At 29.8% G+C, this 14875-nt stretch overlaps 1 protein-coding gene across 2 annotated transcripts in view; it reads left to right on the forward strand.

The window, feature by feature from the left end:
- Positions 1 to 14875, forward strand: part of Sptz (Spastizin) — a 44684-nt gene that overhangs the window by 9529 nt on the left and 20280 nt on the right. Inside the window, exons 3-9 of one of the 2 annotated variants that reach the window (XM_067282130.1) lie at positions 3978 to 4053; positions 4119 to 4205; positions 4284 to 4895; positions 4987 to 5157; positions 5443 to 5531; positions 5732 to 5898; positions 13516 to 14288. In XM_067282130.1, coding sequence (XP_067138231.1) covers positions 3978 to 4053; positions 4119 to 4205; positions 4284 to 4895; positions 4987 to 5157; positions 5443 to 5531; positions 5732 to 5898; positions 13516 to 14288 — 1975 coding nt within the window. Of the gene's footprint in view, positions 1 to 3977; positions 4054 to 4118; positions 4206 to 4283; positions 4896 to 4986; positions 5158 to 5442; positions 5532 to 5731; positions 5899 to 13191; positions 14289 to 14875 lie in introns of those variants that run through there. The other variant, XM_067282131.1, reaches the window with a different exon arrangement.

A 14875-nucleotide genomic window follows, 5' to 3' on the forward strand; every position in this document is an offset into this window, starting at 1 on the left:
GAGAATTTGTGTTATGAGTGATGTTTATTTATTAACTTTTAATATTATTTTATATGAAAGTTTTAAAACAATTACACCTGAGTAAATTTCTGAAGACAAAGTCTGCCCAGAAGGGACCACCATTTATTTACTTCGTGTTCCAGACTACACACTTTTGTGACGACTGACCCTTCTTTTTAGGCTACTGGTCGCCAAAAGCTAAAAAGTCCTTTTAAAACACAAAAATACATTCAATTAAAATTACAAAAAATTTTTAAAAAAGGAACTGGTGACATACAGACGTCTTGCTTGCTTCCATCCATACTTTTTTGGGGGTGTTATGGCTTTCATCTACTAGAAATGTGCGCTGATAGATGTAGATTTTTAAAAAAGCTGCCCCCTGATGACGATATATCGTAGAACATTCGTTTGTAAATTTTCGTCTGATGGCAATTATATTATGAATAAATTTCTGAAGACAAAGTCTGCCCAAAAGGGACCATTAAAAGGGAATAATATAATTGCCATTGGACGAAATTTACAAAATAATTACACCTATTGAATTTAGCAAAAGCCAACATATTATATAAACATAAATGAAGTAAGTAATATTCTTTCATATTTTCAACAGACTATCTGTTATGTCTGTTCACACTTGCAGATTGCCACTAGCCAGATTGAAAATGCTAACATTTTTTCAACTCTGCACATTGCTAAAGGCATATTGCTTATTTCATTAAATTAACTACAGTGGCAAGTTTATAGCTCTTTAATTTGATGTGTTTGATATCTTAGGTTTTGAATAACTATTACCAGAGAAACTCTTACATTACTTATTTTACTTTTACTATAGTTTTTTACTAATGATGATTATGATTTTGTTAATGCTAAATGATAAAAACATATTTAATTAATTGTTTTCAATTCTTAAAATTCAAATTAAATTCAAAAAATAAATGGTGCAATAAATTTGAATGCATACGAGAAGAATAAAAATTTAATTAATGCCAAACAATCTGCTGAATTTGGGCTATTTTCAGCTCTATTTTTGGGCCAGATCATTTGGCATTAACTAATTAAATTTGGTTATGAGTTGTTATAAATAAAATATATATATATATATATATATAATGATAACCAAGAAGAGTTTTATTTTAAGTGCATTCTGTGTTTAGCTATATAATATTGATATCATGTATTGTCAGAGAACATGCCATGTAATGTTGAATGTATCCATTAGTTTTTGAATTAAGAAATAACATTTAATGAATATAGAATTGTGAGTATTTTTCAATGCAAATGAAGCTTTAAGTGAGGTGATGATTGGTATAATAGAAATATTTTTTATTAATATTAGTAGCTGACAGACAGTAGTAGATTCAGAAGAACCCAAAGGGGGGTGCTACTGACTCAAAAGTAAAAAATATTTCAATAATTAATAAGTTCCTTTTTAATGTGAGCACGACAGTTGCATTGTGGATGGTCCCATATTTGCCATCAGAAGTATTTTTAAAAACATTTTGAAGTTTTCTTTTTTTAAATTAATTAAATTTTAATTTTTTTTTATCAAGCAGGGCTTAAGCTCCTGTAGACTTCCCCTTGGATCTGTCACTTCTGGCAGATATTTGAGCAAGAATCATTTGAGCAACAAGTGACATTAGATCATTAGAAAAATCAGTATTAAATAATGAATGAATAATCACGATTGCACTATTTTTCAATAAATGAAACTGGAAATATGTCACATATCCAGAAGAGCTGAGTAATACATTAATTGATTAAAATAAACTAGAATTTAAATTTATATAAGTAAAAAAAGTACATAAAATGCACATAAGCTTAATATCAGTTAAAATATTGTCATGATTGAAAAAGAGCATTTTAAATAAAAAAGGAGATTGAGAGAGAGCTATAAACCAATTATTTACCAGTATTTCTCTTTCTTTCTCTCCAATGTTTTATAATTCTCACATCCTTTATCATTACTTAATTTTAATGTAGTATATAATGGAGAATTGTTTCCAAAATCTTTCCTCTTTTTAAAATCAATGCTGGTCTTTGTATCCTGTCATCTTCAGTTTTAGTTGATTCACAAGCTTTTATCATGCTACTTTTACATTCATTTATGTAGGTTTTTGTTATCTGTAGTTCAAAAGAATGAAATAACTACATAAAATTCAATCACTCATAAAAAAAAAATGAACCAAATTTTTAATTCTATTGTAGCATTTTTGGAAAGTCTTTTCCTCCCATCTTCTTCCCAAAAACATTATGATAGAATGAAAAATTCGGCTTCTGGCTTCTTGATTAATGGGTTGTTGTTGATTGAGTGATTTTTCTCTTTATTTTCTCACATTCAAATATGTGATCAAGAACTTTGGTAATGTTGGATAACTATACACTTAATAACTAACTGAGAAAATGTGTTAGAGATATATAAATGCCAACAGGTAGTTGAAAAATTTAATTATATTTGAATTAAATAATTCAAAATGAATATATATATCATTGTTATAATTTTTTTAAAATTCAGGAATTATATCTCTATATACATATATGGATACACAGCTATAATGGACTTATTTGCTGACGTGAAATGTTTGAATGAAAGCAGACTTCTTGTAGAAAAATAAAATGGTATAGTTAAAGGAGGATATTTAATACATTACTGAAAAAAATAAGAAATGTATAACAATAGATTTAATGAAGGAGTCCAGGATTTATTTCAGATTAAACTTTTTTGGGGCTACATGTCCCGTCATCAGATCCTATATAAATTAGAACGAAAACGTCAAAGACAGAACAAAACAGAACAAACATTCAAGCCAATAAACTGCCATCTTGTGTTGGCTCATACAAAATGTTTGACCAATTACAATGCAGTTCTAGTGTTATTTCATAGAGTTTATTATTCATATCCATGGATCAAGAGTTGAATTTTCTTTTTGTTTCACAAAAGCTCCATGATGGTTACAATAATAAGTTCTTTGGCAGTCCGAATGAGTAGATGTTTAGCAGTGCTTACCATAGTCTCAGTGTCTTGCCAAATTTAGCAAGCTACTGAGATTTTGGTTTCAGAGCAAATTTCAGAAATCCAAGAGTCTGTAATGAGGGAACTAAACAGCATTTCAAGCGGATTCTTATATTAGGGCATACATAAATTACTAGAGCAAGAAAAATTTGTATGGATCACAGAGGAGTATATTTTTACTTTTCTGGCTGTTATAATGGAGGAAAAGTATGGTGATCTGTCAAAAAATGATCCCCAAAGATTTTTACATTTTTGGACTCGGGACACCTTGAAATGTTGAAAAATGCAAAAAAATCCAGGGAGTAATTTCTGTATGTATGGCTTAACGTTAGTGTGTGTGGGGCACGATTTTGTTCACCCTGTTTGAAGCTTCATAACTCCTGTGCTTTTTGTCAAAAATTTCTGAAATTGCAGGGAGGTTTGTTTACTAGGGGGATTGATGCTATTAAATTTTGGTGGTTAAAGGTCGACGGGGTGGGAAGATAATGGAGATTGTATGTATCGCCAGTAGGGTTAGACTTAATGACGATTTTACTCGTTATTAGCATTTACAAATTTTTTATAAAACCCATCTCTACCCTCAAAATTAAGCTTTTTGCCATTTTATAATAGTTAAAAATATAACAAGTTTTTAAATAAAATATAACAACAGATGGTGCCACCAAAGTTTTAAATGTTGCCAAGAAAGTTGAGCAACTCGCTGCCGATTTATGAAGATTGATACTAAAGTAAATCATTGTACAAAAAATTTTTTTTTATAAATCCAGTGTTGAGACTTAGTAGATACACCTTGCATTATTAACATACAGACAGTTTTTAAATGTGTTCATAAATAGTTTCGAACACCATTAAAATTCCAAAATTAAATTTTAAATGTATAAACTATTAAATACATTTGAATTAGTGTTCATATTAATACAAAAACAATTCTAATAATTATAAAATAAAACAATTTCTTTTCTTGTAGGTCTCATCCTCCAGTTAAATCGATAAATCATTTTAATTGGCTCATTTGCCAGTTTTTAGAATCACTTTCAAAACAGGTCAGTAACCATTACTTTTATCATTTAAGATATTATTGCCTCTTATCAATTTAACCGTCTTTCAGATTAAATTCGACATTTTGAAAAGAAATGCCGAATTCCAAATTTTAATATACGATGTTTTATCGGATAAGTATCAGGAAATAATAAAGGTACTATTAATTTTTCTTAAATTACGTTGACGTATATTACATTAAAGACGAAGAAATTTGACACAGTATTGTTTTTAGGAGTTGTGCGAATGGTATACAGAAAACATCGACAAATCCCAAATTTTAGAAGTTAACGCTTTTTCTAACAAATGTCTTACCATTCTCAGGACGTTATTTCTAGAAGATCCGCATAAAATTGATTCTTTGTTCCAAAAATTAATTATTTCCGACGAATTACATAAAGCTTCAAATGTACAGATTTATAGCATATATATCCAGTCTTTATTACATTGTATCAAACAGTTACAGTATTTTATAAGTTCACCTTTGTCAGAAGGAGAAGATAAGAAGAAGAAATTTGTGAAGAAGACGTTATGCATCCTCCATTTACTTCCCGAAATTCAAGATGAAACGGAAAGAGAAAAATTAAGACAATTATTATATGATTTAGCTGAAATTTGCATGGCTAATATTATAAATATGACCGATGTATATAGTGCATTATTATGTAAAACGTCTCCTTTTTTGTTACAAATATTTTGCGAAGAAGACGACAAACTGCATAACAGAAGCAATTTTAATTACATGTTAAGTGATAACGGTTCTGTTAATGCGTCAGGCAGTACTTTTCTCCGTGAAATGTTTTTATATTGTATCAAACAAAAAGTTCATTTTTTGGATTCGTTAATGGTAAGTTAATTATTTTGTTAAATGTTGTTTTAGTATATTTTTTAATGATATAATTGTTATTAAGACATACAAATCTTTTTTAATTTAATAGAAAACTACTTCAAATATCATACTTGATGGAGATAACAATAAAGCATGGGGTATTCTGGGAAATACATTGCTGAAAAGATTACAGCCATTAATTTTAATACTTACTTGGCAGAATTGTACATCTGATGTTACAGCAGATCATATTCTTGATACAATAAAACTATGGAAACCGGTAAGTTTTATATATTTATTTAGAATTCGGAAATTTTATTAAATAGTAAATAATGTACCGTACGTGTTAGTTTTTGGTGCTATGAATTTTTGTTATTATTTAGCATAACGGAAAATTTTATAACTGAATCCATTGAACTAAACATTTTAAGCAATCGGGAATTAGATAAATATGTAATAATTGTAACGTTAATTATGTAAAAGTAATGTAAACTCTTTTACTGATGCATTGAGATATACATTTTAACATTTTCAAATTTATAAAATTTTTTATTTATTAATTTAGGATGGATTTGTTGACGCCTTGCTTCTAGAATTAATTAGAAAACTCCAGTATAATCTGCAAATTACGGACTGGTGCATAGAAAAATTGAGGTAATTATTTATTTTAATATTATTTTTATTAATTTATTACTTTATTAAAATAAAAATTACATTATAAATTTGTTTTTAGATCATTGTTTTTAGCCAATATCTGTTATATTTACCTTTTTGAGGGATCTTTTCTTGAACTTTATTAATAAATTTACATTTGAATTTTATTTTATGAATTCTTGAATGATTTTTATTTTTAGGTTACTATATCCTAGCTACAATCAAACTGAATTTGTTTATAAACGAAGGAATATATTTAATCAATTATTGTTGCAGTCACCATTACGAATATTACATAAAACAGTTGGTTTAAAGAATATAAGTCATGATGATGTGTTAAATCTCTTAAAGTATTCACAAGAAGAAGGTATGTTTTTAAATATGATTTTCATAATTACATTATATGATACATATCATAATAAATAAATTACAATGGAATCACATTTTAATGTTTATTGATTTAAAATTTACCTTAATTACATATTAATTTTTAATTGTTCCAATTTCTTTTGCTCCATAAAAACAATAGAATTTAGACATTAATTTAGCATTTTTTGATTTTACATTATTCTTTGATTGTAAAAAGTGATTTTTTTTTTAATAGCACACTCAAATATGATTTTGATTTAACATTCACAGGATAAAAGGGTATTTGGGTATTTTTGTTCCCTGAGTTTTTTGCTGTTGCACTTTTGCACAATCAAAAATAAACTGGATTGAAGACTGATTTGCATTATATATTGGGTTGTTCGGAAAGTAATTTCGTTTTTTCCATAGAAAAATAAACGCAATATTCTTATAATAAATAAATATTTTATTGAATTATATATTGACCATTTTGGTCAAATACCTGTTGTCATTGTTTCTGGTAGTAGCATGATTTCACATTCATAAAAATTTTGATCGTTGTTTACAAAAAACTGATCCAAGTGATTTTTGACATTGTCATTTCAAGTAAATGTCTTACAGTTAAAAAAAATTTGTATAGACCGGAACAAGTAATAATCTGAGTGTGCCCGATCTGGCGAATATGGTTGGTGTGATAACACATCCCATCTAAGCTATAACAGTTTCTGACGAGTTACCAAACTTGTGTGAAATTTGGCATTATCATGGTAAAACACTACACTTTGTTTGTTGATCAATTCTGGCCTTTTCTGTTTGATGATATTACTCAATTTGTTTACTCGATGGCAGTACACTTTCGAATCAATTGTTAAATTGTCTGGTAAAAGCTCAAAAAAAAATTTCTTTAAAATCCACCATAGAGAGCATCTCTCGTTAATAACATGTGGAACCCATATATCGAGCTTTGAAACGAAACCAATTCGTTTTAAGTAATAATAAACGGTTCAATTTAACAGATTTAATCTCTTAGTGATTTCACGTGTTGTTATACGGCAGATTGCTTCAATCAGTACCTTTATTTTGTTTTCATTGGCTTCAAATGGCCATCCAGAATGTGGTGTATCTTCGATATTAAAATTGCCAGAATGCAATTTTGTAAACCAGTTTTGGCACTGTCTTTCTCTCAACACATCATCTCCAAACTTGTACCACAATTTTTTTCTTGTTTGAACAGCATTTTGATTTTTTAGTTATAAAAAAGCAAAATATGCCGAAAATGATGCTTTCGATTTTCCATATTTGATGGGTCACCGAAAAAAAAAACAATTGTACAGAATCAAACAACATTTTTTACAAATAAGCCTTAAAATGTCAGCTGTCGAAGTATATAATGAAAATGTGGTTTAAAATAAAATTGGCTGGTAAAAATACATCTAATTCCTGTAGTAATAAAAAAATGAAATTACTTTCCGAACAACCCAATATTTGCATTTTGAAATACTGTACAGCTCATTTCATGAATCTTGACTGGGCCATAACAATGCACAATAGCAGGGACTAGTTTATTTTCTTAGTGAAGAGAACAGATTGTTGACAAATCTTTGGCAAGATCACTGTGCATTACTGTAAAGGGACTCTTAAACTTTTTAAAATTTTCAAAGCTCCAACTGAGTACCATGTATTGCCCGTTTAAGATGTACGAAACAATGATTGTTATATTAATGTGTATACATTTAATCAAGATACATAAAACTTACATAATAAAAACTATTGTGATTTGTTTGTAAAATACAGAAGATACAAAAACGTCTTCATATTCGCCCTTTCCAACACCACAAACTAATAGTCTTCCGTAGCAGAAGTGACCTTTTATTATAGGTTACGAATCTGCTACAATATGCAAAACAGTTAAAAAGGGTGGAAATGAAGACATTTTTCTGTCTTCTGTATTTTATATATATTGTAAATATACTGTCTGCCATTTTTAAATTATTATTGTCATTGTAATTCCATTCATTTTCATCAACTGGTATAATATAAATTTAAAAATGTTACCATTAAATTTTTATACTATTGAAGTAATAGAAGAAGATTACTATGCATAAATATTAATTTCATTTATCGCAATTGCTTTTTTATTATCATTTTACCAAAACCCACATTCTATGGAGCTCTGCTCGCCGCTTGGGGTACGGCACTGTTGGCGGAGAAGACCGGGGATCCTTGAGAAAATATTAAATAGGGAATCTGTTGTAGTACAGGTAACCCCTATATAACATGGGAGTTAGGTTCCAAAAAATTACCATGGTATGCAAATCCATGTTATACGAAACAAAGAACTAGTACAAAAAGGGGGGTGGGGTTAGGTTCCAAAAATTAAAAAAACATGCTGTTATATTTTCATAATTAAGATAAATATCTTTATTAAAATTTTCTTAAGAAGTGATACATATTAATATAAATTAAACAACACCAAAAGCAGAAGCGTCGAGATCTGGCAACACTGAAACAAGTTTCGAGGAGGACCACGTGTATTGACAGAAGGCAGGAAAAGAAAATTTACGTACTGTAACTTAAGTACTAATTGTTCACGAAAATTATGCAGGAAAATCTGATAGTACATACATATGCACTCAAATGAAAAATGTCAAATGAGGTATCTTTCGCACTTAAAAGCTTTATCACGTTTATTGAACTGTTGTATGGGGATTTCCCTAATTTCAAATTAGATAAAGTTTGCTTTTAATAGTTTTTATTACATTTCTTGTTGTATGAGGGATTTACCCAATTCTCGAACTGTGTTAGAGTGAATCTGTGCTATAGAAGTGCCATGTTATATGGGGGTACCTGTATATTCCTTTTTCAGATTATATAAATACAGTAGAGTCCCTGAAACTTGATTCTTGATAACTCAACAGAGTAAGAGATAATCAATTTCAGTAAAATTTGTGGAAATCTGGAAAAGAATATAGCAAAACAACTTGTAATATTGATTAATACTCATTACAGGACATCTTTTAAGATTAGAATTAACTTCAATTTATTCTATTTGACTTTTAAAATTTTCAATGTTTTGTTTAAAGTCATTTCTAATTAATTATAAATCTGGAAATGATAATTATCCACATAAAATTACAGTATAAATAACATTTGGCAATGTATAACCCGCACTAGTGTACAGTACATACTGCAGAAAATTATTAGAACAGAAATAAAATCTTTCCATAACCCGCATAGTTCCATTAGTTGTTTATTTTTCATTGTTTTATTTTATTTTTAATATTTTATTTATCAAATCATATTAATTATACATGTTCATCAAAAGCTAAGCTTTACATGGTAAAGAGTTGGAGGTTTGTAATGGTCTAGATCAGGGGTGGCCAACAAGTCGATCGCGAAGCCAATTTCGGTCGATCGCTCGCGATGTCTTGACTTAATGTGTTACACTTGTAACTGAACGCAACGCGTGAACGTAACCCGCAAAAACAATATGCATGCAGTTGTCTGGACTTGTAGAAAACATAGCCATTTAGCTTGAATATTTGGTACTGTCATACGGTAACTTCTTTTCTTTAGTATTAACAATGTTATTATTATTATTAATCAATATTATTTATCCACGGTGACAACGTCGAGTTTCAATTTTTCTTGTTTAAAATGTAAGTACCTTTTATTTATGTTTTAAATTAAATTGTGGCGTTTTTTACCTATCTATTTACTTAATAAGTGAGCGTTTTCGGCAACAGACCTCTATATTTTTGGATTTTTGGAAATACGTCAACCGAGAAAAATATCCCAGTATCACCAAATGTAGCAATATATTAATTTTATTCTTGTTTCTGGATCTTCATACCTGTGTGAATTGGCATTTTCATACTTAAAGTTAATGAAGACTAAACAACATTCTGTCCTGACTGATTCCTATACTGAAGACTCATTATTATCATCTTTGTCAGGATATACACCTAATTATGATTTTTTGGTTAGAGACATGTGAACTCAGTCCTCCCATTAATGTTAAGGTAATAAAATAAATTCTAAATCTGTCTTTATCTGTAGCTAATTTGAATTAATAAATATTGTTAATAATTACTCATGTTGTTTTAATTCCCTTGGACGTGAGTTTTTTGGCCCATTAAACAATTATGTTGCTTTTTATGTAGGTAGATATACAGGGTGTTCCAGTACGAGGTGGACTCTGGTGAATTATTGACAGATTAGCAAAAAATAAGTCTAAAAATCTTTCTTCCATGATAAATTATCCTGGCCCAAAAAAATCTCGAAAGTGAAATCTCGTAATCAAATTATCAGCCATACTGTGCATTTTTATAACAACTTTTTCATATTTATGAACAAATAGTACCACAACTTATACATTGCAATTGATAAAAAAATTAAATTATATTTTAAGTTACTAAAAATCTATCTCGAAAAAGTATCCAAAAATCGATTTTTTTAGGTTCCGCCTGTATGGAATGAACTCGCAGCTGCAAATATCAAAAGTTGGGTCTGAAAATTTATTTTCTTTATGAGCCTATATCTCGAAAACTTAGTAAGTGATTTAAAAACTAAACAATAGTTTTGAACATATATTTTGCTTATCTGCCCATAGCTCGCAGGAGTGCACCTCGTACTGAAACACATTGTATAAACATAGTATGCATTTCACACCTCCCTGCCCCACTTAAACTATGTCTATGACAACAAGTCGATCGCGACACATTTTTCAGATAAAAAGTAGATCTTATGTACACAAAAGTTGGCTACCCCTGGTCTAGATCAAGGATGCCAAAATTCTGTTTTCTTCATTCAAGTACTGTCTAAAAAATGTTATTGAGGAGTTGTTTGTTTTCATAATTTCAAGTTAAAATTGGCAGATAACCCAAGTCATCACACAACCATAATTCTGTGTAATTATTCCACATAATTACTGTAATTTATCATCATAAATGATATTAGAAATAGAATATTTTTATACACAGCAGAATCCTGCTTTACAGCTACTCACTTTGATGCTCTTTGCCTTTTAAATTCTTTTAATGATTCTATGAAATACAGGTATCCCTCATACAACACAGTTTTGCTCTAACATGGTTTTGGAAGTCCTCTGTACGAAATTTCACAATTTTTAAATGTAAACTTTGTTATTTGATATTTTTTTTTATTCAAATAAGTACATGTTATCTCAAATTTGCCCACGGATTTCAGAATATTGAAATTTTCAAATTATTTTGTGCTTTTTGTCAGGTTTACTTTAATGAAAACTGATGGAACAAGGAAGAAAAAAATTGCACTAACTTTCCTATTAACCAGATGTCGTCATTGTTTTCAAACTGTAGCCCTTAACACTGTCACTGAGTTTTGTTTTTTTTATACATTAATCTTCGTATTTAGAAAAGTTTATTTAAACATTTTTAGATAAGTGCTATTAAACTTTTCTTAAACTGTAGGTAAGCAATCATTCATAAAATGATGAACGAAATACAACAGTATCTTGGTAGTCAAACAACTCTGTATTCAAACACAAATTTTGGAAAAAAGTTGATCGGTACTCGACTGAACAAACGTGACCTGCCAATACAAGTTTTTTTATTAATAACATTCTTATTTCATCATCCATAAAGATTCTTTATGATAAAAATAAAAAATATGAAAACATTGACAATACATCCGATCAAGATCAGCAAAATAGCTGAGATGATGATGATACTCTGTAAAACGAAAACTCCATCGTTTAACTAAAACTAGTTAAGTAACGCTGTATCAGCGTGTAGTCGGAACGAAGCTGCTCGCACCTTTATTTTCTAGATTATGAGGGAAAAAAGAGACAAAGAATCATTCGTTCTCAACAATATATTTGATTTCTATTGGATCATTTAAAGGTACAAATATAAGCTCAGAATAAGCCATTAATTAATTGCTATGCCAAAGTCTCACGAAATTCTGTCTATCACTATGGGCCTTGGACTTACAGATTGACTCGTAGTGATCTTTATTGTAACTCTTTAAAAATACTGAATCAGTTATTTTTTTCACTCAATTCAATGTAGCATAGGTAAGACCGATAGCTGTCTCTTTTTTCCCTATATCTATTTTGATTTTTGGAAGAGTTAATCTCTGTGATTTATGTGTAGTCATTGAGTATGCTAAGGTAAGGAGAAACTGTCTACGAGATCGCAATATACTGCCAACATTCGAAGAGCGTGTTATGGGGATTATTAGAAACAGATTACCATAGATGAAAGGTCCCTGATAGCTATCAAATTCAACTAAAATAAACAGAGGAAGAGCTGGAGGGCTAGCATTAGGAGCATATATAATGTAGCATATAGTTTCTAGTGAATCATTGATGAGACCTCCTTTACCCATAAGTTGACTCTCAGCATGATTCTGGCATTAACTGAGATTCAAATACTTGGAGAGACCAAGAGCTGAGTCATCTTTGGACGAAGGCAGGGCAATATCTGAAGTGTTTTCAGATGCTATATAAGCAAGAGGGCATCCAGAGGATTTCATCTCAATCTGGAATCTCTGTGCAGCTTCTCCATTTAGAGATCGAAATTTTGTACTAACGATAGGAAGACGAAGGAGAGAATGGATTGTAAAGCCATCAACATTGATTGCTGCTGCTCCACGTTTTAAAAGGAAAACTTAAACTTATTATTCTATAAAGATTCTTTATATTTGTTGTGTATCTAGTTAGTGATAACATTTACCTTTCAAAATTACCGTTTTAATGCTTGTCATATTTTCTGACTACTAGATGACGCTTCTACACGTGCATTCAGGAAGCGACTAACACTTGACTTCATGCATTCCTTGTCAACATTATAACTCTAAAATGAGTTGTCCGATCTTGATGAAATTTTCTTGGACAACTCAATCATCACTCAAGGATGAACTGATTAAAATTTCAACTCTCAAAAATGATCCATTTCTTGTAGAAAAATGTGATCTTTGTTTTGATCCCTATCTCCAGTTCTACAAAAATGGATCATTTTTGAGAGTTGAAATTTTAATCAGTTCATCCTTGAGTGATGATTGAGTTGTCCAAGAAAATTTCATCAAGATCGGACAACTCATTCTAGAGTTATAATGTTGACAAGGAATGCATGAAGTGAAGTATTAGTCGTCACTTTGTTCCAATAATTAATATTAACACACAGTACAATACTTTTAATTATGATTTGTTAATTAATTATTTATTGGAAATAAACTATGGATTGTTTTAATAAACATATTTATGTTATTTTTTTCATTACTAAATACTCTTGTTAACTTCTGGAACCTAACCCTATGCTTTGCATTAGTCCACATTGTTTAGTGCATTAGTCTGCATAGCACGGTACTTTTTTGGAATGTAACTACCATGTTATATGAGGGATACTTGTTCTATATTTGACTGCTATATTTTATTTTTGATTATTTTTGTGCAGTAGTACCTTGCTAAGATGCTGTACTGGTATGGTTTATCTGAAAAGACTATTTTAGTTACAGTTCAGTTACAATTTAGAAAAATATACTAGTTTACGACACTAACTTACAGGAAATGATGATACAGTTTTCAGTTCATAAATCAGTATCTATTATAAATTGTAATTAACTTAATTTTTAAACAAATTTTTCTTTTTTACAGACGATAAGCCCAATAAAGATTATGCCGATAATTTAATGCTTTTAAGTAACAGCATGGTGTTTCACGGCTACCTGGTAATAATGCATGTTATGGATGCTATCGTTTCCTGCTGTGAACTTGAACAACTATGTTCCAGATCACCAGATGAAAGGCTTAATAGTCCTCAAATTCTTAATTCTTTTGAAGAAGAGAAGCCAAAATTAAATCAGACATTTTTTCAAGAAACTGGTGATAATGAATTATCTATTAAAGAATTTTTCTGTAAATACGGAATTCAAGCTACTTACTCCCATTTTGTGACGGAAAGATTACAAAAGACAAAACTTGAATTAGAGCAAATATTTCCAGTTTCTTTCAGAGTCGAGATCTTAGAAAATATCTTTTCTCTGTTATTTGTGACATCTAATGATTTTCAAGAGGGTACAAACTCTGACTCGTGTGACGACGTAGCCGACGATAAACAAACGGAGGATCAATATGAATCTAAGCACTATGATGAGATATTGGGATTAAATAAGATGAGTTCTTGTGCTACTTATAAACAATTAAAAAATAATATCCAGTCTACGAAACGCAAAGTGTCGACTAGTCAGAAATCTAATTTCCTGCTTAAAAATAAAAAATTTTATCACGGAATCTCTAAAAGTGGTTTCCTGTGTAATGAACTTATTGTTAGAGATATATTAGCTATGCTTAAGGAAGCTTATCTTAGTGCCAATTCAGCAATTTATAGGAGTATGGCTGAGAAACAGACTGGTGTTAATGATAAAGTGGTAAGAATTTTTTTATATTAAATTTAATACTGATATGTTACTTAGTTTAATAGCATTTATTAACCTTTAACATGTGGGAAGCTACTTGAGTGGCTTGAGCAAATATCCCTTATTGTGTGGCACAATAGATGCTTTTATCTGATGTTATGATAATATTCTTCCCTTTTCTTGTTGTTAACTTTATTTTATTTCTGATTTTTGTTGAAAAGAATCATTTTAAGTTACATTTTTGCATTGAAAGCTTTTTTCTGTTGTTTGTTATTGTTTTATTCCAAGTTTTCAATTCTATAATCTGCCATTCTCAATCAATGAAGCTTCTACCCATGGAAATAAGAGTATGCTCATATGCTTGCCTGTTTGTTTTGGCTTATAAGTGCACTGCACAGCAGTCAATGTAAATTAAATGTAAGTGTACCGATACAATAACTACACACTGGTGTCTCTGTAGTAATCATTATTAAAGATAAAAAGTCAAAATTAAAAGAAAATGCTTCTGACACCATAAGGACTTTTGAAAATAGTGAATTTTTTATGTACTTTGCGGAATATATTGCTGATTTTTCCCCACCTATAGGCATGGAAAATCG

Source organism: Centruroides vittatus, unplaced genomic scaffold, assembly GCF_030686945.1.
Source record: "Centruroides vittatus isolate TY-2023 unplaced genomic scaffold, ASM3068694v2 contig_941, whole genome shotgun sequence".
NCBI classification, from domain to species: domain Eukaryota; kingdom Metazoa; phylum Arthropoda; class Arachnida; order Scorpiones; family Buthidae; genus Centruroides; species Centruroides vittatus.